The sequence below is a fragment of the Muscardinus avellanarius genome, assembly GCF_963383645.1.
Source record: "Muscardinus avellanarius genome assembly, chromosome: 15".
Taxonomy (NCBI): Eukaryota; Metazoa; Chordata; class Mammalia; order Rodentia; family Gliridae; genus Muscardinus; species Muscardinus avellanarius.
In genome coordinates this window covers 88501970-88526515 of record NC_137801.1, presented here as the reverse complement: position 1 = coordinate 88526515, position 24546 = coordinate 88501970, and the positions used below count along the sequence as shown (strand labels likewise).

Here is a 24546-nt window from a genome sequence, read left to right as displayed (position 1 = left end):
TGCTGCATGAAAGAGCCCATCTCAAAAGGCCACACACTTACGATTCCACTGACAAAAGTTTAAATAGAGAGCAGAGGAGTGGCTGCCAAGGGGTAGGGATGGTGGGAAGGAGGAGAGAGAGAGGGGTGTGACTCTAAGGGGAAGCTTGCGGGATCGTAAGCTTGTGGTGGTTACAGAAATCGACACATACTAGAACCGCATAGAACATTGCACAAGCATTCACACACGTTGAGTGCATGCAAACCTGATAAAATACGAATACATTGTAAACTGGATTATACCAATGCCAATTTCCTGGTGTGAAATGTTCAAATTGGGGGAAGCTGAGTAAAGGGTTCATAGTACAGGGCCTCTCTGTAGGAGTTTTGCAAATGAACCTATGAATTATTAATTATAAACCTATGAATTGTGAATCTATAATCAAAGTTAAAAGTTGGAAACAAACAACAAAGCAATCCACAACCACCACCACCACCACCACCAATGCTATGTGCGTTTAACAGGATTTGAACACGGGATCACAGACCAGCAAGTTCCCTGTGACCTGAGCTGCCCTTATTGAACTGGCTGTTGTCTGATATTCCTGGCCACAAAGCCGAGCGTGCACAGCAGCTGTGCCATCCTTGATAGTCTGACTCTAGCTTGTCACCGCATTTAAGTCTCTATATGTCTGAACATTTCTATACTCAACTTAAGCGTCAGAGGCTATCTGCGCGGGATCCCCAGCTTCTTACAGGACAGCCCCGTCTTTTACCTTTGGGGTCCTTGGTGCAACCACAGACTGTTCTTAAGCAGCCACCCGCCACGCAGGTGGAAAATCCATGGCGTCGGGCGGGGATTTGCGTGTGCGCCCAAAGGTTAAAACCAGAACGAACGCTTACGTGCGTGTGCAGCCCAAGGTGATTTAAGTGCTCAAACAACCTCAGAGCTTTACGGAGCGGGCTATAAATTTCTCTACACGGCGTGCGTCCGTCTGGTTTACTCCCGATCCTCCTTCAATGCTGCTCCGGGTCCCCGACGCGGGTTCTCGCAGGCTAGCCACGCCCACCCATGACGCACGAGGCCACGCCCACCCGCCTCTCGACGGAGCCCCTCCTCCGCGCGGCTAGCCCCGCCCACTCGGGACGCGCTAGGCCCCGCCTACCCGCCTCTCGGCGAAGCCACCTCCTCCGCGCGGCTAGCCCCGCCCACTCGGGACGCGCTAGGCCCCGCCTACCCGCCTCTCGGCGAAGCCCCTCCTCCGCGCGGCTAGCTCCGCCCACAGGTCCTAGCGCGAGGACCCCACGGGGCTGCCCGCGGCTGCGCCTGACGCGGCCCAGGCCGTGGCGCGTCCGGACCCTTGCCCCACCCGGGGTCGTGCTGCGTAGTGGCTCTCGGACGCCGGACACCCCGCCGAGGCCCAGGGCCTGCCGTTCCGCGAGGCGCCGGCGCGGCAGGCGGCGGGGAGGCCGCCCCGGGGAGGCGGCGGCGCGGCGGCCTCCACCCAGCATGGCGGCGGCGGTGCGCGCTGCGGGCTGCCTGCCTGCGCTGTGCGGCGTGCCGGCGGGTGAGTGCGGGCCGGCTGCGGGTCCCACCGGCGCAGGGAGCGCGGCTGCGGCCCGGGTGCGCCCGCCCGCGGGGTGCCCTTGCGTGCGCGCCCGCGCTGCCCGGGGCTCGGGGCTGCAGTGTGGACGACACGGTTCGTGCAGAGTCGTGGCCCTGGTCCGCGTAGGTCCCAGGCTGATGGGAATGTCAGCGTGGCCCTTTGCGGTCTCTGGCTTCCCGTGTGCATCCCGATGACGGATGGGCGGCAGCTTGACGTCCACCTCTCACCGCCCCGCGGTCGCCTTCAGTTCTAGTTTAAGCCTGTTGTCCAGCATTGTAATTCCCAAATCCAAACAACCCTAGACCCCGAAAAAAGGTTTTATTTGCTGCAGAATTTGATCATTAATATTTTGGAAGGCTATCTGACCAGAATATTCTTTTGCCTGTGTTACAGCCATTTTCCCAAGGTCCCTTTCAAATAGCTGTCTTCCTTCGTGAGCTGTGTGCAGGGACTGCGCATTCCTTCACTTTATCCTGGTGCTTTGAAGAGGGAGAGTCTATTATTTTTTCTTTTTACAAATAAGTGAGTTCAGGTACACAGATTGAGAAACGTGCCCACAGACTCTGAGGACAAGGTTTTTGCTCCCACAATGCCTGGCTCCAAAGCTTGTTTTTTTTCTCTTTTTCTTCTTTATATGTGTAACTTTTTTATTAATCAACAGTCCCATCGATATAAAACTCATATGCCATACGGTTTATTCATTTAAAGTATTTAGTATTTTCACAGACCTGTACAAAGCCATCATCACAACTAATTTTGGAAGGTTCTCATCACTCCAAAAAGGAAACGTACTTTTTTTTTTTTTTTTTTTTTTTGGTGGTACTGGGGTTCCTGGAAGCCCTTCTACCTCCGGGCTACACTCCCAGACCTATTTTTACATTTTTATTTGGAAACAGGGTCTCCTAAGCCAGCGCTCGCGGCTGGCTTCGAACCTGCGCGATCCTCCTGTCTCTGCCTCCCAAGCGCGGGGATGACAAGCGTGCGCCACCACGCCCGGCAGAAACGTACGTTTTAGCCGCTGTCCACTGGTCCCGAGTCCTAGGCAACTAATTTTCCACCTCTCTATAGCTTGTTTGTCCTGGACATTTCGTTTAAGAATCATATGACTCGTGGTCCTTTGGGACTGGCTTCTTTCATTAAGTGTAATGTTATCAAGACTCCTCCATATTGTGATACTTACCAATATTACATTCCTAAATAATATTCTGTTGAGCCAGTACACCACATTTAGTTTACCCATATATCAGCTGATTAACACGTGGGGCATTTTCCATCTTTCAGCTTTTGGGCCTAATGTTGCTGTAAACATTGGCATGCTACGTTTTCATATGTGTATATATTTTATTTGTTCTTGTGAACATACCTGGGAATGAAATAGTGGGTAACTTTATTTAATTTTTAATTATTTAAATTATTTTATTTTTAATTATTATTTTATAATAACTTACAGGTCTCCTCTGGTCCAGGCAGCTTTCCCTAAACACCTTTCCAGCAGCTTCTGTTCTGGCATTGAAGACTGCCCTCGGCAATGGTGAGATTCACTTAGTAACTATCTTTTTTTTTTTTTTTTTTTTCAGGTCTGGGGATGGAACCCAGGGGCATTTGACCTCCAAGCTACACCCCCTGCCCTATTTTTTATTCTTTATTTTGAAACAGGGTCTCACTGAGTTGCAGAGGGCCTCACTAAGTAGCTGAGGCTGTCCGCGAACCACGATCCTCCAGTCTCAGCCTCCTAAATGCTGGGATTACAAGCGTGCACCACCACGCCCAGCAGTAACTACCCTTTCTCAGAAGATTTAGTAATAGAATAGTTGTGCAGTATTTTTTAACATGTAACTTAATACATTTATAATGGAACTGTATAGAGTCTTGAGTTTTGTTTTTCAGTTTTTTTGTGATTATGGGCATTAGAGTTTACCGTTTATGGAGTAGTTAACATGTAGTAGGCTTCAGACATGTTTTCCTGGTTAAGCCTCAGGCCAGTTTGTACGAGATGATTTTGAGAGGCCAAGCGGCTTGTCGGGTCCCCAGCCAGGGCCCACTCAGCCCTGCGTCCCTGGAGCCCCCGAGGCCAGGCTGGGTGCCCGGCTCCTTTTGTTCAGCGCCCGTGAGATGCTGTTGTTCCTTGGTTGAGAGTTCCTGTGGGGTATCTGCAGCCTGGGCTCTCCACCGTAATCGTCGTCCCCAAGCCTCATAAATATGGCCGGGCGTGGTGGGCACGCTTGTCATCCCCGCGCTGGGGAGGCGGAGACAGGAGGATCACGCAGGTTGGAAGCCAGCCGCGCTGGCTTAAGAGACCCTGTTTCCAAATTAAAAAAAAATAAAAATAAAAATAGGTCTGGGAGTGTAGGCCAGAGGTAGAAGGGCTTCCAGGAACCCCAGTACCACCAAAACAAAAAACAAAAAAGTCCTCACACATATGTCACTCGTCTCCCAGGTTGTCTTGGTAGAAAAGACTTAGGTTAGAGATTCTTCCCTGGCACTGAAATGCAGCCTGGGAGGCAAGCTGAGTCTGCGGGAGCCCAGGCGAGGGGCTTCCTGGCCAGCCAGTGACTCCGGGCCATTGTCCCCTGAGCCAGGCGTCTCGTGGTCTGAAAGTAGTAAGAAATCAAAGGACCAGAGCAAAACTGACACTTGATCATGGATGGGCGATTCTGTGTCTCAGCTTCAGAATGTGACTTAGCATGAGCTGCTAACATTTCCTCTTTAAAAATCATTACATGCTGGGTGTGGTGGCACACCTGTAATCCCGGTGCTTGGGAAGCTGAGAAAGGAGGAGCATGGGTTTGAGACCAGCCACAGCAACTTAGGCCTTGTTTTCAAGTAAAAACTAAAATAGGGCTCAGAGGTAGAATGTCCCTGGGTTCAATCCCCAGCACTAGGGGAAAAAAATCAGAATAAGCAAAGCCATTTGTAGCAACGGTGTGTTAGAAGTGACTCTGTGTGTGTGTGTGTGTGTGTGTGTGTGTGTGTGTGTGTGCGCGCGCACGCGCGCACGTGTGTTTGTGTGTGTTTGTGTGTGTGCGTGCGTGCGTGCGTGTGTGTTTGTGTGTGTGCGTGCGTGTGTGTTTGTGTGTGTGTGTGTGTGTGTGTGTGTGTGTGTGTGTGTTTTACTGGGGATTGAACCACAGGTGCTGTACCACTGAGCTGCCTCTCTGGCCCTGTGCCTGTATGCATGCATGCATGTATGTATGTATGCATGCATGTATGTATGTACGCATGTTTGTATGTATTTTTGTGGTACTGGGAACTGAAGCCAGGCTCAGTCTTCCTCCAAGCTATACTTCTAGCCCTTTTTAATTTTTTGCTCAGCCCTGTTTGTTTTATTTTATAGTTTGATTTTGCTAAGTTGCTGAAACTGACCTTGAAGTGTTCCTCCTGCTTCAGCCTGAAGTCACTGAGCTTATTGGCATCGTACCACCACATCTGGCAAAAATGACTATTTCTAGTGTCTGAGGCTCTGGGTTCAATTGCCAGTACCACCACCACCAAAAAAACCCAATAAAGACTATTTCTCTAACATACTTTCTTTGTCCCTTTGACAGGTCTTTTCAGGGTAGGTACCTTATTAGCTATGAGTAATATTTCAGTCTTCAAATATATCTGATAAGCCAGGCATGGTGGTACACACCTGTAATCCCAGTACCTTGGGATGCTGCGGCAGGGGGATCGCAGATTTGAGGCCAGCTTCAGCAATTTAGGGGGAACCTTAGCAACTTAGTGAGACCCTGATTAAAATTAAAATTAAAAAGGGCTGGGGGTGTAGCTCATTGTTAGAACACCCCTAGGTCCAACCCCAGTATAGAAAAAAATTACAGAAAGCAAAAGACAGCTACATTCACTGTGTGAATGAACCATAACTCCGTGTGTGTGTGTGTGTATGTGTGTGATATCGGGGATTGAACCCAGGGGCATTCTACCTCGGAGCTCTTAACTCTTTTACTTTTGTTTTGAAGCAGGGTCTTACTCGGTTGCTGAGACTTGCTACTTGCTGAGGCTGTCTTTGAACCTGCCATCCTCCTGCCTCAGCCTCTGTGGCCTGGGATTACAGGTGTGCGCCACCATGCCCGGCTTACAGCTGAACTCGAAGTCTAGCTTCTCTAAGTTAGGATGAGCGTTGAGGTCGTGGCAAGCATTTTCTTGGAAGGTGGGGCCCGTAGTGACTGGCTCTCATCAGTCACGGCCACCTGGTGACGGCGGCGCATCTTCCCAGCCATGGAGCGTGTGCCACTGCATTCACCCCATCTGCCCGCAGGCGCTGTGTCCCCGAGCGGAGCCAGAGACGGCCTTCACTTCGCCCTGAGCCACGCACTGCAGACGCAGTGCCGCGTCTCCTCCTCCAGGAACCTGACGGGCCAGCAGTGCAGACACTACAGCTTCTTCACTAAGTGTACGTAGAACGGCCGCCAGCTTCTCACTCGATGACACAGGAAATAAAGGGGTTTTGTGTCTTAAGCTTTCTTCTTTCTTAAATAAACTAGTGACTAGCTTATAATGTTTTATTAAATAAAATGTTCCTTGATGTACCTCGTAGAAGTATCTGTCGTGCTACCGGGTACACTTTGGAGGGTGTTGGTCCCACGATCCCCTCATCTGCGGCAAGGTACTGAGTCGTGACCCAAATACCTGCTGACTTAGAGCCACGCCGAGAACGCGCTTACTGTCTTACTGTTTCTAGTTGGGCCTTTGCCGAGGAGCTAGAACGTCTAATTCGGAAAAGCGAATTTTTTTTTCTTTGTGCAGTACTAGGGGTGGAACCCAGGGGCATTTTACCTCCACGCTATTTTCCCAGCCCTACTTTTTATTCTTTATTTTGAAACATGGTCTCACTAAGTTGCAGAAGGCCTCACTAAGTATCTGAGGCTGGCCACGAACCTGCGATCCTCCTGTCTCAGCCTCCCAAGTACTAGGATTACAAGCATGTGCCACCATGTCCGGCTGGGAAAGTGAATTTTACTAACTCTATTCCTATTTGTGATGGCATTTGAAAGTCTAATCTGGACTTTCAAAAACAAAAAGTAAGTAGTTGGGGTTGTAGCTCAGAGGTAGAATGCCCCTGGGTTCAACCCCCAGTACTAACAAAAAAAAAAAAAAAAAAAGAAAGGGTGGCTGGTCATTGATCCGCGGCTGTCACAGAGGCGGAAGGCTGAATCATAGTTGAGCACACGTCAGGGAAACAACCGCAGTTGAGTAACGGGGTTCAACTTAGTAGAGTCGTCTTCTCTGCTGCTTTACAAATGTAAGCACATGATACACGCAAAGAACAGCTCTGTTTGCTTTCGTTGCCTCAGTGAAGTGGGGAGCGGGCCTCGTCTGACTGCAGGGCACTGCTCACAAACTGGGCTTTTTAAAAAATCCTGTCTTATTACAGTGACCGCAGATGAGTTGTGGAAAGGTGCCTTAGCAGAAACTGGCGCTGGAGCAAGAAAAGGAAGAGGAAAAAGGACTAAGAAGAAGAGAAGAAAGGATTTGAACAGGGGTCAGATCATCGGCGAAGGTTAGCTCATGTATAAAATAGCCAAGTAGGCGGGCTTGGTGGCGCACGCTTGGAATCCCAGTAAAAAGGGCTGAGGGAGTAGGCTTGGAGGTGGAATGCCTCTGGGGTCAATCTTTAGTACCAAAATAAAACAAAACTCAGCCAAAGTATTTTTTTAAATTTTGGGCTGTTTTCATTGTTGGTTTTGTTTTTTTTGAGACTTGGCATGTTGCCCGGGATAGCCGCAGAGCAGTCACGGGCTACAGCGACTCCTGCTTCAGCCTCCTGTTTTAATCAGGGACTACAGGTGTGTCGCCATGCCTGGCTAACAGTTATTTTTTTAATTGAAAGAATTTGAGTGTATACCTTATTACTTAAAAAAAAAGCAAAAATTATAGCGAAAGCAAGAAGCCCCCGCTGTGTCCTCACCCCGCCCAGCGCCTGTCCACGGAGCCTCTGCTCTCGTCTTGCTTTCTTCATATTTTGTGTGCTTGTATAAATGCACTAGAAGGAACACACTCCCTTCTCTTTAAAGACCATTAAGTTCCACCGTGTGGTGCCTGCAACGGACTTTCCGTACTTAGTACCGGCTCGTCGAAATCCCCTTCGGACCCGAGGAGCAGCCGTTCTGGGTTCCTTGCGGTGCCGCTTGTGCCGGGCGCGCCGCAGCTGAGCCGTTCCACGGCCCCGGGAAGTTTGGGTTGCTTGCTAAGGTGACGATTCAGTAGACATCTTGTGCAGGCGCACAGCGCCTTGAGCGTTTCTCTGGGTAACAGCCTGGAGTGGAACGAGTGCCTTGGAAGTGCGGCCTGCCGCTTGCGTGTGGCTCAGGCTCCCGCCAGCAGGGGCTGGCTTCTGTTCATGCCTTACCTGGCTTTCTATCACTTGCCCGGACAATGCTTTTTAAATTCTTATTTAAAGAGCTGGGTGTGGTGGCGCAGGCTTGTAATCCCAGCATTCATTCAGGAGGCTGAGACTGGAGGATTGTGGTTCGCGGACAGCCTCAGCTACTTAGTGAGGCCCTCTGCAATTCAGTGAGACCCTGTTTCAAAATAAAGAATAAAAATAGGGCAGGGGGTGTAACTCGGAGGTCAAATGCTTCTGGGTTCCACCCCCAGACCCGCAAACCCTTCTACCTCCAGGCTACACTCCCAGACCTATTCTATATTTTTCTTTGGAAACAGGGCCTGTTAAGCCAGCGCGGCTGGCTTCGAACCTCCACGATTCTCCTGTCTCCGCCTTCCAAGCGCGGGGATCACAAGCGTGCGCCACCACGCCTGGCAATAATAATAAATTCTTACTTAAATCTTTAAACTTCCAGGGCGCTATGGCTTCCTGTGGCCCGGTCTCAATGCTCCCCTTATGAGAAATGGAGCCGTGCAGAGCATTGCCCAGCGGAGCAAGGAAGACCAGGAGAAGGTGCAGGCCGACATGGCCCAGCAGCGGGAAGAGTGGGAGCGCAGGCGGAAGGTCAAAGTGAAGCGGGAGCGAGGCTGGAGCGGGAACACGTGGGGCGGCGTCAGCCTCGGGCCCCCCGACCCCGGGCCCAATGGAGGTACAGGCCTTTGCCCCCGAGAGGCTTGGCGCTCTGCTCTTTTTTCCAGATGCTTTTGCGTGTTTAGGTGGCTGGAGCTGCTGGCTGTATTGTTATCCCAGCTGGGCTTTATGGGACAGTGAGGCCTGTGAGCATGAAGGCTCCCCGACAGGACAGGGCACTGGCTGCCAGGGCCAGGCTGCGGGCCGCGCAAGTCTTAGCACGGTGGTGTGCGTCACGGACCAGGCGACGCAGCTTCCCAGATGCGGGTGGCCGCAGGGAGCCCCGGAGCCACGTGGCTTGGGAGTGCTGACCCAGAAACGCAAGTGAGCAGATCAGATCTGCCATCCATCAGCACACATAAGACGCACTGATGACAGGCCCACCCAGGGGGCAGAGTCCCCCTCTGAGTGTAGAACAAGTGGCGTGCCTGTGACTCCTTGGTGCCAGTGAGTGGAAGGGAGGCAAGAGAGTGGACCTGGGCGGCCTTCCTCGGAAGGCAGGCTCAGGGAGGGAGAAGCCGGGTGCAGGGCAGGCGCCTCTCTCCCAGTACCCCGGAGGCCGAGGCAGGAGGACTGCAGGTTCCCAGCCCGCCTCAGCTACTTAGTGAGCCCCTGTTTCAAGGTAAAAAAAAAAAAAAAAAAACAGGCTTGGTGGTGCACACTGTAAGCCCAGTACTTGGATGGCTGAGACGGCTCACAGATTTGAGGCCAGCCTCAGCAACTCAGTGAAAACTTAGGTAGAATGCCCCTGGGCTCAATTTCCAGTATCAAAAAAAAAAAAAAGACGGAGACGTGGCCATAGAGAGAGTCTGGCAACCGCTGCCCTTTAGGCGGGAGGTGTGGGGAGAAGGTCCAGCCTGCGCAGAGGGCGCCAGGCCGCAGGGCCCTGGAGGAGGTGGAGCCGTCTGCTGCGATGCTCCTGACCGTGCGCCTGACACGGGGCAGGGTGTGTGGCCCCGGCTTTAGGATTGCCCGGCAGAGCAGGTGTTGGGCGGTGCAGAGGAAAGAAACTTGGCTGTGAGTTGGCATCCGCGAAGCTGGCTGGTAGCAGAGGCTGGCACTCTGCTCTCCTGGTTTTATATGATTCAAGTTTTCTGTAAAAAAAAAGCTAAAAACAAGCTGGTCGTGGTGGCATGCACTTGTAATCCCAGCATTCAGGAGGCAGAGACAGGAGGATCATGATTCACGGCCAGCCTCAGCTACTTAGTGAGGTCCTGTGCAACTCAGAGAGACCCTGTTTCAAAATAAAGAATAAAAAATAGGGCAGGGGGTGTTGCTGGGAGGTAGAATACCCCTGGTTCCATCCCCAGACCTGCAAAAAAAAAAAAAAAAAAAAAAAAAAGTTGTGGCAGGGCCTATGTTGAAGAGTGCCTGCGTGCATAAATAGTGCAGACACTGATCGGTATGCTTGTTTCTTCTCTCCCTCTAGAGACATACGAGGACTTTGATACCAGGATCCTTGAGGTAGGCAGATGCCAGGGAGGCCGCCTCTGAGACACGCCCTGGTGGCGATGGGGAGGGGTGGGAGGAAGCCTTGGGGCCCCACTGTTTTTCAGAGCTGATTTGCTTAAAGAAATAATGAGACTTGAAGTTCCATTACTTGAGGAGACTGGCTCTTCTTCTTTACTTAGTTAATTTATTTATTTTTGTGGTGCTAGGGATTGAACTCAGGGCATTCTACCTCGAGCTACAGCCCCAGCCCTATTTTTTAGTTTTTACTTTGAAACAAGGTGTCACTAAGTTGCAGAGGGCCTCACTAAGTAGGAGCTGGAGCTGTAGTGGCGCTGTCTGACCCTGAGCCTCCGGTCTCAGCCTCCCAGGTACTGGCGTCGCGAGCGTGCGCCACCGCGCCGGCTTTGATTCTGACTCCTCAATTTCCCTTTGTAAAGATGTGGCTCAGTTGTATCTAGCACCCGATTCACAGAGCAGAGCTCGGGCGGGCAGGGGCGGCGTGGACAGCCTGGCCTAGGTGAAAGCGTGTGGGTGAGGAACGGGCTCTAGGCTGCTCCCGGCCCTCAAGGCCGAAGCCTGCGTGCAGGGAACTCGCTGCTTATTCCAGGGCATTCTCTGAAGCAGTCAGCGTCCCTGGTGTCGCATACTTCCTCAGTGTTCGGGAGTCATTTCCCGAGTTTGTGACGGGCCTCTTGAGGATGAATCTTGCTTATTCGGTCAGTTCCGTTATGCCACGCTGAGTTTATTTGCAGCAGCTTATGTTGGCGTGCCAGGCTACCGCTTGCTTTACTTGTTCTGCAGTGCGGGCAGTCCGCTCAGGGTCTGTGTGTGCGAGGCAGACACTGCCATTGAGCTGCCGCCAGCCCGTTTCACTTCATTTTGAGACACGCTCTCGCTGCACAGGCCAGGCGGGCCTCGTGACAGGCGCGAGCCGCCGCCCCTCCTGTCAGCAGCTAGCCGTTGGTAGCTCCTGGCCGTGAAGTAGGCACAACAAGCCGGGATTTCCAGACCTCCTATTTTGTTTTTGTGCTTAGTCCTTAACGTGCAGACCCAGCCCTCAGTACTTATTTCTCTCTGCTTCCTGGAATCATTTCTAAGATGCTTTACCATCTTTGATAACAGAATGTGTCTCGTGATCACTTTCGTGTGTGGTCTGGAGATGAACCCCAGGGCATTCTACCCCTGAGCTACACTGATTTTGGGAGTTGAACCCAGAAGCATTCAGCCTCCGACCTACACCCTCAGACCTATTTTATGTCTCATTAGGAAACAAGGGTCTCGCTAAGTTTAGAGCCTCACTAAGTTTCTAAGGCTGGCTTCGAACTTGCGACCCTCCTGCCTCGGCCTCCCAAGTGCTAGGTTACAAGCGTGGGCCAGCTTTCGTTTTCATTGTGAAGCGAGGCCTCACCGCTGGAGAGGGCCTTGCTGAGTCACTGAGGCTGGCCGCCTCTCTTACCCCCCAAGAGCTGAGGTTACGAGCACGTACCACCATGCCCGGCCACGCCGCTTCCAAGTTTAACCCAGCGTTTCCTTTCCCGCGGCACGTGCACGCGGAGAGTGTGTGTTGACTTGATAGTTCCTCGTTCCCTTGAAGGCCGTCTCAGTTGAGTCTTCTCGCAGCTCTGTGCGGTAGCACCGAGTGGACGGCCTACGGGGCGAGTCCGCAGGCCCTGCTCAGCCTCTGCTTTCTGACGAGGTGTCTTGTCTCTTAGGTAAGAAATGTTTTCAATATGACGGCAAAAGAGGGGAGGAAGAAGTCGGTTCGTGTCCTGGTCGCCGTGGGGAACGGGAAAGGGGCTGCAGGTGAGCGGCGCGCTCCTCCTGCGGCGGGGCCTGGGGTGGGGTCCACGCCGCTGCCCCGCTTTCTCTACTGATTAAACATGGTGGTTTGGGCTCATAAACCCGAGTTAAGTCCTCGGGACCCCTCAGAGGGAGAAGCACGAGCTCTTCCCGTGCCTGGGCGTCGTCTGAGGAGGGGGCATCTTAAAGAGCTTAAGATGGTCAGGTTGTGCCTAAGAGTGAAAGATTAGAGGAAACCTGTCCGCTAGGACTCTAGGATAAAAACAGCTGGGCAGTGCCACACAGTATCCGGTAGCCCTCCGAGATTAGGAAACGTGAGCATTAGTGCAAAAAGCTGCGCAGTGCAGTGGAGCGCAGGCCAGGGCTGGTGTGCTGTGCGTGGCACTGGGGCTGAGGCCGGGCCACTCCAGCGCTGAGCTCCACTCCCAACGCTTTTCATTTTGAACACGTTGCTGAAAGTCTTGGTAAGTTGGCTGAGGCTGGTCAAACCTGTGATCCTCCTGTCTCAGCCTCCCGAGTACTGGGACGACAGCCATGCTCCTCCACTTACGGCTGCCCAGCTTTTTTTTCCATATGTTATTTTATTTTACTTTATTTTTTGTGGGTCTGGGGATGGGACCCAGAGGCATTTGACCTGTGAGCTACACCCCCTCTGCCCTATTTTTTAAATTGTTTATTTTGAAACCGGGTCTCACTAAGTTGCAGAGGGCCTCACTAAGCAGCTGAGGCTATCTGCAAACTGCGATCCTCCTGTCTCAGCCTCCTGAATGCTGGGATTACAAGCGTGTGCCACCATGCCTGGCTTTTTTCATACATTTTTATTTTTTACTTATTTTTTTATTTTGAGACAGGGTCTCGTTAGGTTGCCCAGGCTGGCCTCAAGCATGTGCTCCTGTCCCAGCCTCTCAAGTGCTGGGATTACAGGCTGCTATGCCCGGCTTTTTTTTTTTTTTTTTTTTTTTTTGGTGGTACTGGGGGCGGAACCCAGAGGCTTTCTACCTCCGGGCTACACTCCCAGACCTATTTTATATTTTTTAATTTGGAAACAGGGTCTCACTAAGTTGCTGAGAGCCTCACTAAGTAGCTGAGGCTGGCTTTGAACCTGTGCGATCCTCCTGTCTCAGCCTCCTGAGCGCGGGGATTACAAGCATGCGCCACCATCCCCGGCCATGCCCAGCCTTTAGCTATGTATTTTTTCCCCTCACCCCTTTTGATTGTTTTAATCTGTTTCCAAGTGTTCAAAACCATTTGCCTGGTTTTAGAGCATATGTAAGTTAAGTATGTTTCATCAGAGACTTGTAAAATGTATAGTATTACGCTCCTATGCTTGGATTTTATAATTGCGCTGAGATGTAAAGTTTCTAAAATGGATGAAGCCTTGTGTGCATCCCAGTGGGAATGGGTGGAAGGCACTTCGTGTGTGGAGTTGTCTTCTCATAATTTTGCTTCCTTTTTTATAAGGTTTTGCTGTTGGAAAAGCCACCGAGCGGATAGACGCTTTCCGGAAGGTGTGTCCATGTCTCCTTGGTGACGTCTGGTCAAAGCTAATGGCTCCGTTGGACCCCAGGGGAACCGCGGGGGCGATTTCTGCAGCAGCCCCGCGTGGCCGCTGGCGGAGGCCGTGTATCTCCTCAGGAGCATGTCAGGGAACCTGAATTCTTTTGTCACTGCGGACAAGTCGGGGTTGCTTTCCAAGCCGAGACGGCTGTGGGAGTGAGGACGCGGGCAGGACGTCCAAGACGCGGGGCTCTCATTCAGGCGTGATGGCGGTACAGGTCTTAGAGGTCCACACTGAACTTTTTGCATAGGTGGAATTTTTTATAAAAGTTGTTTTTGAAATCCAACGAGGTTTAGGAGAACGTTTTTCTTCTCGTCTTTAGGCAAAGAACAAAGCCATTCACTATTTGCACTTCATCGAGCGCTATGACGACCATACAAGTGAGTGCTGGCCCGTCCTGGGAGGCGGGCGGGCAGCCGTGTGCGGCGTCCTGGGAGGCGGGCAGCCGTGCCGTGCGTGCAGCGTAGTCTTTGTGGGTCTCGTTCACTGCGTTCTTATAACTGTGGCGCGGAAGCAAGCTCAATCTCCGAGCTTCGTGAAGGTCGAGGTCAGTCTGTCTGTCCTTGGCCCTGGGTGCCGGCCGCTCCTGGCCGTCTAATCCTTGTGTTTTTGCTTTTACTCTCCAGTATTTCATGACATTTCATTAAGATTTAAAAGGACGCATATCAAGATGAAGAAACAACCCAGAGGTAACTAAACAGCTCCTGGCACTTGTCGAAGCTAAAGGAGAGAGCGTGCACAGCCCGTCCTCTCTCTGCCTGTCTCCCTTCCCTTGGCCTCCTCTGCAAATGCCCGAGGCAGACAGCCTGAGCTGGGCTTGGGAGGGACGTTGCTCTCGGGAAAATGAGCGGCGAGGCTCCTGTGCGGCCGGTGCTGCAGGCCCGGTGCGGGCGGGAAGAACGCTGTGAGCAGGCGCTAGCAAGCGTGTTAGGCCGAGTCCCTGCCTGGAAGTGTTCATGGTTGAAGTGCAGGCAGATGGTCGGCCCTGGGACTCCGTGCTTCTGAGTGCGGTGTGTGCAAAGCAGGGGCTGCCTCGTGGGCATCGCTGTGCCTCGGAGCTGTGAGCGTACCCATCCCCAAGCTCCCCGGGCCCTCCCGTGTCCATCTCCAGGAGCGCGGGTACCTGTGCTCGCGGGTGTGCTGTGTTCACTCGCAGACAGTTCTGTGTGGGGCGACTTCACACAGAACTGCAAGGAAGCCCACCGGTGGCTGTCCTTAGCGCCCCGCTGCAGCCGCTGGCTCAGGGCCTGGCAGAGCGTGGGGTCCCAGTTAATTGGCTCTCAAGTCGCAGGGAGGAGTGGGGGAGAATATGTCAAGCACTTTTATCTGGACGCAGTTCTACACGTACACTGAGCTGTTGGGACAAGTCAGAACCAGAGGGCTCGGCGCATTCAGCCCCTGCAGGGCAGCCAGTGGTGGGGAGCCACCGGAGGCCTCCGAGAACACTGGGACCGCGGGGGGGCGCTGTGTTTGGTTTGTGTTTTTAAGCTCTTCTGGTTAGGATTACAGGAGGGCTAGAGCAGGGCACGTGGCGGTTGGGGGAGCTCCCAGGGTGGAGGCCAGCAGAAGGCCAGGCAGAGGCCCGGGAGGCGCTCCCAGGCCAGAGAGGGGCGCCGCAGGTGTGTCCTTGGCACTTGGCTCTCTGCACGAGCCAGGAACCTCGGGCTCCGGGGTGGTTTTTGCCCTAAACGTTCACAATTCTTGTTGCACCCATTGAAATAAGTGTCACTATGGAAGCCAGTGGGCAGGGCAGGCCAGTGGGCGTGGCAGGGCCTGAACGCGCCCCCAGGTGAACAGCGAGCAGCGCCCACTCCCTCCGTCTCCTCCCAGGGTACGGCCTCCGCTGCCACAGGGCCATCATCACCATCTGCCGGCTCATCGGCATCAAGGACATGTATGCCAAGGTCTCCGGGTCCATGAACATGCTCAACCTCACCCGAGGCCTCTTCCACGGCCTCTCCCGCCAGGTAACCCTCCTGGGGTCAGAAGGGAAGGCAGGCTCCGAGGACTTGGCACTGCTGTCTGTGGCTCGTCACGTCAGTCATTGGCTAGTGATGGCTAGCCTTGAGTCAGTAACCTGCGTTACCATTGGCTAGTGATGGCTAGCCTTGAGTCCGTAACCTGCGTTACCATTGGCTAGTGATGACTAACCTTTAGGCAAATGCTTTGAATCTCCTTTGAACTGAAAGCGAGGGCTGGGGGCGGGACAGGGCTCAAGCTCAAGTTTTCACAGCCAGGAACATAACTGGGAGTTTGAAGGCAAGGTCCTTTCTCCATCCAGTTGGGGGTGGGGAGACGGGGACGGTCCGGTCTTGAGCTGCGATTTCATCGCCCAGGCCACCGGCCGCCCTGGCTGACGGGCGTTCACGTGTAAGGTGCGGGTGCGCTTCGTAGGCCTAACCTGGAGCTCTCGATTGTCTTGCCAGGAAACCCACCAGCAGCTGGCTGACAAGAAGAGCCTCCACGTGGTGGAATTCCGTGAGGAGTGTGGCCCTCTGCCCCTCATCGTCGCCTCCCCCCGGGGGGCCCTGAGGAAGGACCCGGAGCCAGAGGATGAGATTGAGGACACCAAGCTGGACTGGGAGGAGGTGAAGACCGCGCAGGGCATGAAGCGCTCCGTGTGGTCGGGTTTGAAGCGGGCCGCCACCTGACCTCCCGCCGCACGGCACACCCAGGCAGCTCAGCGCACCTCAGGGCGGCCTTCTGTTGTTTAGGAGAAAGTTCAACCTTAAGTTCCCCACTTGCAAATAAATAATTGTAACTTGGATGTATTGAGAGCTTGGTATATGCCTATCAGTGTGAGAAGAAGTTTGTGTTCACAGCTCAGTTTAAGACTAAATACTCGTTTAAGCTAGTGAAAGTAAACAGCCACAGGGTGCAGAGGTCGGAACTGCGCCAGTGATCGGCCGGTGTCAGCGCAGCCACCTCGGATGAATGCAGTGGCTGCAGTGAGCTGAGCGCCTGGCCCCGCCAGGAGCAGCGCCCTCCTGCCCCGTGGGCAGTGGACCCGGCCGTGCCCTCGCCTCCAGGTGGCAGGGCCTCACTCCTAGGAGTGCGCCTCCTCGTGGCTAATGACGTGGGGCATCTTATGGCCGTGTGTATGTGCGCGTGTGTGTGTGTAAGTAGAAATGTCTATTTGCATCTTTTGCTCATTTAAAAAATTGGGCTGTTATTGCTGAGCTGCAGAAATTCTCCACTTGTTCTCCATGCAAGTCCCCGAAGCCGTGTGACTCCCAGGGCTCTCGTCTGTGGAGTACTGAATCACTCCTTAATATTCTGAACATCTTCCACCCTATCACGTCCTCCTCCTGGGCTGCCGAGGACACCAACGCCAGGCCTTTTCTTACGGCCCCACGGCCTATGCTTTCGTTTTGCCCTGTTTGGTTTGGGTCGTTTCTGTTATTTTGTCTTTGGGTTCATTGATTAGTTCCTCTTCTCTGATTTTGAGCCATCCATTCAATATTTTGGCGATTGTATATTTCAGTTCTAAATTAATTTGATTTCCTTTTTCTTGTGGTACTGGGGATTGAACTTGGGTGCTTTGCCTCTGAGCTTTACCCCAAGCCCAATTTTATTTTGGACAGGCTCACTAAGTTGCTGAGGCTGGCTGTGAGCCTGCGGCCCTCCCGTCTTCGCCTCTCAAGCCCTGGGATGCCAAGTGTGCGCTGCACTTGATCCTTCTTTATACCTTCTATTCCTTTGCTGAGGGGGAAGGAACGGAATGTGTGAGGACCATAGGACAGCTGTGTGCGATAGGAGTCCCAGCAGAAGGGAGGTGTGACAAATAGTTCAATAATGCTGAATTCGTTCCAAATTGATGTCAAGACTCAATCCACTGACCCAGTAAGTACAATGAGCTACATCAATCAGATTGTCTTTACACCATCAACGAAGAGGAAGTCAAAAGCAAGAAGAAAAAGAAGACAAGTACAGAGAAGCAAAGATTATAAATGATAGCAGATTTCATATTTCTTGTAAAAAAGGGGGGGGGTGCAGTGTCATAGGCTTGTGATCCCAGCACTTGGGAGGCTGAGACAGGAGGATCGTGGGTCGCAGCCAGCCTCAGCTACTTAGTGAGGCCCTTTGCAACTCAGTGAGACCCTGTTTCAAAATAAAGAATACAAAATAGGGGAAGGGGTATAGCTCAGAGGTGAAGTGCCCCTGGGTTCCATCCCCAGTACCACAAAAAAGAAAAGAAAAGAAAAGAAAAAGACACTATGGCAGGTTTAGACCCAGCCATTTCCCATAACCACACAAGTGTGAAAATTGTCTGAACGTGTCTGTTATATTCCAGCAAGTTGATGGTGCTGTCAGGTTTAACTTTGTCCATATTTATTTATTTATTTATTTATTTATTTATTTATTTATTTTTGTGTTACTGGGGGTGGAACCCAGGGGCTTTCTACCCCCAGGCTATACTCCCAGCCCTATTTTATACTTTATTTGGAAACAGGGTCTCACTAAATTGCTGATAGCCTCACTCAGTAGCTGAGGCTGGCTTTGAACCTGCATAATCCTCCCGTCTCAGCCTCCCAAGCAAAGGGATCGCAAGCGCGCTCCACCACGCCCGGCTAACGTGGTTCTTTTTTAACCCGTCTCCCTCTAGCAGAGGAACATTGAAGCCTCTGGTTGCTGTCACAGGTCCCTCCGTGTGTTCTGTCACTTCGCTTTCTGCCTGTGTCTTAATGCCACGTCCAGCACATGCCTATTAAGGACTGTTCTGTCTTCTTGGAGAACTGGCCCACTTACCGTTTATGTGATGAACCTCATTATAATTGGGGGTTCTCAGCGGGACGCGGCGGGGCACTCCTTTAACCTCAGTACTTGGGAGGCTGAGACGGGAGAATCGCAGGGCTCAAGGCTAGCCTCAGCAACTTAGACTCTGGTGTAGCTCAGAGGTAAGGAAGTCTCTGGGTTCAATCCCCAGTATCAGAAAAATAAAAAGTCTGAAAATGTACTTTTGTGTGCTCTCTTCTTGCAGTGTCATTCTCCCTTTCTTTCTTTCTTTCTTTCTTTCTTTCTTTCTTTCTTTCTTTCTTTCTTTCTTTCTTTTTGTGGTACTGGGGTTCCTGGAAGCCCTTCTACCTCCAGGCTACACTCCCAGACCTATTTTTACATTTTTATTTGGAAACAGGGTCTCCTAAGCCAGCGCGCACGGCTGGCTTTGAACCTGCGCGATCCTCCTGTCTCTGCCTCCCAAGCGCGGGGATGACAAGCGTGCGCCACCACGCCCGGCCCTCCATTTCTTTACCTATAAACCAATGCCCCCTCTCCCGTTCATGGTTTGCCTTTCCATAGTTTTAGTTATTTGTGGTCAACTGTGGTCCAGATTATTAAAACAAATGTTCATAGTTTTATTTGTAGTGGACAAAACCCTGGAGGGGTGCAGATGTATGTCAGCGGGTGAACGGTGTGCAGGTTCCCTCACACCCTGCGCTAAGGCGGAGAAGATGGAGCCCATAGCGATGCGGCTGCTTACTCAGCAATAAAAAGGAAGGGGCCTGGAGCAGGGTCTGCACACGCTATGCTGAAGAAGCTGGATTTAAAAACTGAGCACACGTTGCCTGAGTCTGATCATGTACAACTCCAGAAAACGCACTGTCGCAGGAGAGGGCGAGCGGGTGCTGCCTGGTGAGGGCAGTGGGCGGGGGCAGAGGTCTGCGGCAGCTCCCGGACGTGCCTGGGGCCCTGTCTGGGGCCCTGGGGCTGGGATACGGCTCCACCACGGTTACAGATGCCAAAACTAGTCGACTTGAAATGTGCGGTTTGTTAGAGGTCAGTCCAACCATTTCTAAAAGTCCGTCTCCACCACCAGGGGGCAGATGCCCCAAGTAGTCCCAGTCCATTGTGATGTAGAAACAGTCCGGCCAAGAGCTCTCTCTAGCCCATGACATGTTTCCCACTTGGGAGTGTCTCAGTCATTTGTGTCTGAGGTGCTGGGTGCTGGGCCTCAGGGGCTTAAGTACCTACTAGCCACAGGGCTCCCTCTACTCGGTCAGCGCTGTGCCACAAATGACCTCTCCCTGGGGTGCGCAGACAGGCTGGCCGCAGCCCCAGCCCTCGGGAAGCGCCTGCCGTCCTGGGGCGGCTCCGAAGTCCCTGGCCTGCCGTGCGCACCAGTCGGGCTGCTTAGGTGCTGTCCACCCGGCCCTCATTCTAAAAGTGAGGAGGGGCCTCTGTCACACGGCCTTGACACGGGCCAGTGCTGCCCGGGGTGCGCGGGGCAGGGCGATGCCAGAGCCTAGAGGTGGGGTAGCTGGGGGTGGCTTTGGAAAGAAAAGCCAGGAGTCCTGGAGAAGACGGGCTCTGGGGAGGGTATTAAGGGTGGAGCGGGAGGTTGCATGGGGCCGCTCCCGCCCTCTGCTGGTGCTCTTCCCAGGTGCCCTTGCGAGGCAGAGGACCGCTCCCAGGCCCCGGCGAGTGACCCCCAGGCCTGGGGTTAGCCCCAGGGCTGTCGCTGCTGCGCTTGTGCGCAGGGGGGCCACCGCCCGCTTCTCGAGTGCTCTGTGTCCATCTGGCCATCGGGGTGCTCTCTGAAGGGGTGAGTGGGCGAGGTGCCCTGCATCCTCAATGGCCACCCGCCTGAGGCTGTTAGTTGCCCCACTCTGGGGAGAGCCAGGGCCCTGGAGGCTGTGCCCCGCCCCTGGGGCAGGCCACCTGGCAGGAGGTACCCGGAGCACCCCTAGTGTTCAGAGGAGACCCCATGCAGCCTGACCCCGGCTGCAGTCTCCCCTGCTGGAACTCCCAGCCTGAACTCCGGGGGGGCCCCCACTGTCCTCAGCCCCCTCCTGGGGTGTGGGGCCATCCCTGAGCAGGAGCAGGCCCCCCCCCCCCCCCGGCCAGCCTTGGCCCCCAGGCTGCAGCAAGAAAGTGCCCTTCCTGCTGCCGAGGCCGCGAGCTGAGGAGCCGCTAGTGCTGGGCGGCGGGAACGGCTTCAAAGCGCCCGGGGATGGAGGCGGCCGAGAGCATGGCAGCACTTCAGAGAGGGGAACCAGCGCAGAGTTCGAAGGTTTCTGTCGCGTAGCTTTCGGCAAAACAGGATGTTGATTCACAGAAGCCAGAACAAACAGACCCCTGAAGAGTTCTGAAGACGCCGCTCTCAGGAGCTCCATTTACCCAGGACCAGTAGAAGTGCCCAGCTGGGGCGCATGGGGCTTGGGGAGAAGGCTGAGACGGGGGGCTGGAGATGGTCCAGGACGGGGCTGTCCTGTACCCAACACAGCTCAAGATGGCGGCCCCCGTGTCGAAGGGACTCAGGAGAACAAAGTCGGCTCCTAGCAGAGAGCCGGCGTCCCTTGCAGCCGCCATTTTGATGTGAACTTATGAACGAGACACCTGCCCAGGTCACCCCACGTCCATGGCTCCTGCTCACGGCTAGGGATGGCCGTGGGGTGACCATGGAGTTGGACGGTCTTGAGGAATCCTTTGTGTCTCTGTGGGCCTTAGAGACGCTTCCCGGCCATCAGCGCCCGGCCCTTCCCCTCCATCTTGGGTGTGCTGATAAATGCCCTAAGATTTGCGTGTGTGGTACTGGGGATTGAACTCAAGCTACATCCCCGGCCTTTTTTATTGTTTTGTTTTTAAACAGGGTCTCCATAGGTTGCTGAGCGTCTCACTACTTGCTGAGGCTGTCCTCAAGCCTGCCATTCTCCTGTCCCAGCCTCCCAAGTACTGGAATTGCAGGCATGCACCCGCCATACCTGGCTTCCCCTAAAACCGTGAGCAGCTGAATTGTCAGGGTGGGGGCAGGGGCTCCCCAAGCGCTGGTCCTCTTAACCCCATTCCAGCTGCTCTGTGGCCCAAGGCTACCTCCCTGCCCTCCTCTCTGATGGAGCGCCGACTGTCACGGAGGGAGATGACTCAGTCCCGAAGTGCACCCGGCCAGCTGGTCACCCAGGTGGCCGCCCGCACAGTCAGAGCTGCCCAGCTGCTCCGCCACTCAAAGGCCACTATGCCCCACGTCCGCCCCGCCTCCCCAGATGTGGAGATCCCTGCCTCTTATTCCAAAACCACACACAGTCGTGCCCTTACCAAGACCCATGTTGATACAGGTACACGTCAAGTAGCTGTCAATCAAGGAGAAAACAAAACCTGTCCAAAGTTGCTCTGAGCTGAGCAACTTTGTTTTTTGTTTGTTTGTTTGGAATACTGGGGTTTGAACCTAGGGACACTCTGTCACTTAGCCCTTTTAAGTTTTTAATTTTTTTTTTTTTTTGTGGTACTAGGATTGAACCCAGGGGCATTCTACCTCTGAGCCACATCCCTATCCTTTTTAATTTTTCATTTTGAAACAGTATCTCACTAGGTTGCTGAGAGTCTGCCTAAGTTGTTAAGGCTGTCTTTGAACCTGTGATCTTCCTGATGATTTAGCCTTCTGAGTACTGGGATTAATGGAATCACCATTGTGCCTGGCTTGGGATTTTTTTTTTTTTTTTTTTTGGTAGTGCTGGGGATGGACCCTTCTCTGGGCTACACTCCCAGACCTATTTTATATTTTATTTGGAAACAGAGTCTCTTAGGCCAGCAAGGCTGGCTTCGAACATGTGCAATCCTCCTGTCTCCGCCTCCCAAGCACAGGGATTACAAGCGTGCCTGCCACGCTGAGCGGTAATTAAAAAAAATTACTTTTATTGTGCTTTGTAATCTCATATTATTACATAGCTCATAGTGAGGGTTTGTTTTTGAGGTACTGGGGATAGAGTCCAGGGGCATTCTACCACCGAGCTACACCCTCAGCCCTATTTTTTATTCTTTATTTTGAAACAGGGTCTCACTGAGTTGCGCAGGGCCTAAGTAGCTGAGGCTGTCCGCGAACCGCGATCCTCCTGTTTTAGCCTCCTGAGTGCTGGGATTACAAGCATGCGCCGCCACGTCCGGTTTGTGAGGAATGTTTTTAATGTAGGCATCACAAATACATCTGTACATGTTTGAAAAATAGCAGTCAGGTGTGGTGGTGCAGCCGGTAATCCCTGGACTGGGATGCTGAGACAGGAGGATCCCAGGTTCAAGGACGACCTCAGCAACCTAGTGAGACCTTGCTTTGAAAAAAAAAAAAAAAAGGCCGGACAGGTAGCTCAGAGGTAGAAAGCCTCTGGGTTTAACTTCTTTAAAAAGGAAAAGAGATCTGGGTGTGGTGGCGCATGCTTGCAATCCCAGTACTTGGGAGGCTGAGACAGGAGAATCCTGGTTCATGGCCGGCCTCAGCTACTTAGTGAGACCCTCTACAACTTAGTGAGACTCTGTTACAAAAATAAAGAACAGAAAAGTCAGGCTGGGGGTGTAGCTCGGAGGCAGAATGCCCCTGGGTTCCATCCCCAGAACTGCAAGAAAAAAAAATTAAAAGAACAGAAAGAAAGAAAGAAAAATAGCAATTAAAGAGTATTTGGGCAGCCTGGACCTAGATTCAATCTCTAGTACTAAAAAAAAAATGTCTCCGGTCCTTGGACTGCAGCTGATGCTGGGGTCTGGTCTCCAGGGCCCTCAGAGTGGAGGCCACAGAGGCACACACCTCCACGTCGGCAAGAACGGCCACTAGAGGGTCGGACTGTGAGGTCTGTGCCGCCTCTCAACACCGTCCACCTCGAGGTCAATAAGGTGGAGGCCAGAACTTCCAGAGCCGTCCACGTCGGTGACCCCACACCTGGCTGTCCATGGCAACTCTCGGAAGCGTCTTAAGAATGCAGGCTCCTCTTTGGGACGGACTGGAGTTCCCCGTGTGTTGGCACCACCTTTGCCGTATCTGCTCGATGGCTCCATAGTTGGGCTCTTGAGCGCTGTGCCGCTGTAGACCTGGCGCTCACGGGTCACGGCGGCATTCTGACTTCAACTCTTCTGGAAAGATGCCACGAGTGGTTTTGTCGTGGGAGGAGGCCAGCCAGCTTCTCGACTCAGGATCTGCAGGGTCCTTGGTTTACATGAGGGAAAAGAATTTTGGGGCGTGCCAAGTCAGAGACATGAAGAGAAATAAACAGAGATTTACTTAGGAAAGTAAGACGTTCACATTCGAGAGAACATGGGCCCCATCCAGGTGAGGGAGACGCCTTGGGGTGTCATGGCTCTTCCCTTACAGGAGCCCCGAGGGCGCGGCGCAGGCGGGAGGCAGTTCTCAGAATCTTCAAGCCTTGTCTGATTGATGGATCCTTCCTGGGCTGGACCACGTTTCACTGATCTTTTAACATACTCCCTCTAGACATTCCCATCAGTCTAAAACACATTGTGTGTGTGTGTGTGTGTGTGTGTGTGTGTGTGTGTGTGTGTTGGGGGCATTCTACCTCTGAGCTACATTTCCACCTCTTTTTAAAAAAACTTGAGATTAGTCATCACAAAAAATAAGAAATCAGACGCTCTCCCTAGTATGCGGAAGCGAGGGGGAAATGGCCATAGGGGAGCTCTGGATGAAGACGCGGTGCTGGAGGGGAGAGGCGAGCGGGAAGCTCGCAAATGCTCGCGATGTACATTAACAAACAAGTCAAAGCCAATCGCTAAGCCAGACACGAGGGGGGGGGGGCGGGAACTGGGGCAGGGCTCACTGGGTGATGTGTGCCTGTATGCCTCTACCATCTTGTACTCCACTAAGAGGCGCGACTACAATGCACCCATAAAAAATTTTAAAAAAATAAAAAACTTCTTTATTTTTTTCTAAAGTTCCAAATCACGTTTCATTTGCTGGCTGGGTTGGATGTCTGAATTCCATGGTGTCGTGGAGCGCTCCTAGCACGCTGGGTGAAGGGCAGAGAGAGCGTCCTTCCCAGACTGGCAGCAAGGAGGGGCTGTGGCCGCCCTCTGGGCAGGGCGGGAGAGGGCTTTGCGCTGGCCCTGGCCTGAAGGAGCATGTGGGGGCCCCAGCAGATGGAAGGCGCCGCAGCCTGCGTGTGGGCAGGAAAGGAGGGTGTCCTCCCTCCCTCCTGTCTGTTCACCCCCCCCCCAGCTCCCTGCCAGCCCCCGCTGTCTTCTGTGGCCAAACCGTCCTTCCTCAAGCTGCCTGTGTGTACCGATGGCCACGGGCTTCGGCAAGCTGGGGGGCTGGCTCCCTATGGATGTGTCCTCCTGCCCGAGCGAGAACGTTCTCCCTGGGACAGAGAACTTGGGCAGGAAAGAGGGCAAGCTCTGCCCCAGCTAAACCTGGAGTCCTGTGCGCAG

At 53.2% G+C, this 24546-nt stretch overlaps 1 protein-coding gene across 1 annotated transcript; it reads left to right on the top strand.

The window, feature by feature from the left end:
- Positions 1 to 1488: 1488 nt before the first annotated feature.
- On the top strand, positions 1489 to 16058 carry MRPS5 (mitochondrial ribosomal protein S5; the record flags this gene model as incomplete). The annotated part of the gene is made up of 12 exons (XM_080711128.1): positions 1489 to 1546; positions 3036 to 3116; positions 5841 to 5975; positions 6957 to 7082; positions 8383 to 8616; positions 10027 to 10061; positions 11762 to 11852; positions 13311 to 13357; positions 13730 to 13787; positions 14034 to 14096; positions 15238 to 15374; positions 15834 to 16058. 12 exons carry the CDS (start codon positions 1489 to 1491, stop codon positions 16056 to 16058), a joined length of 1290 nt encoding a protein of 429 aa, XP_080567254.1.
- Between the last annotated feature and the right edge of the window lie 8488 nt (positions 16059 to 24546).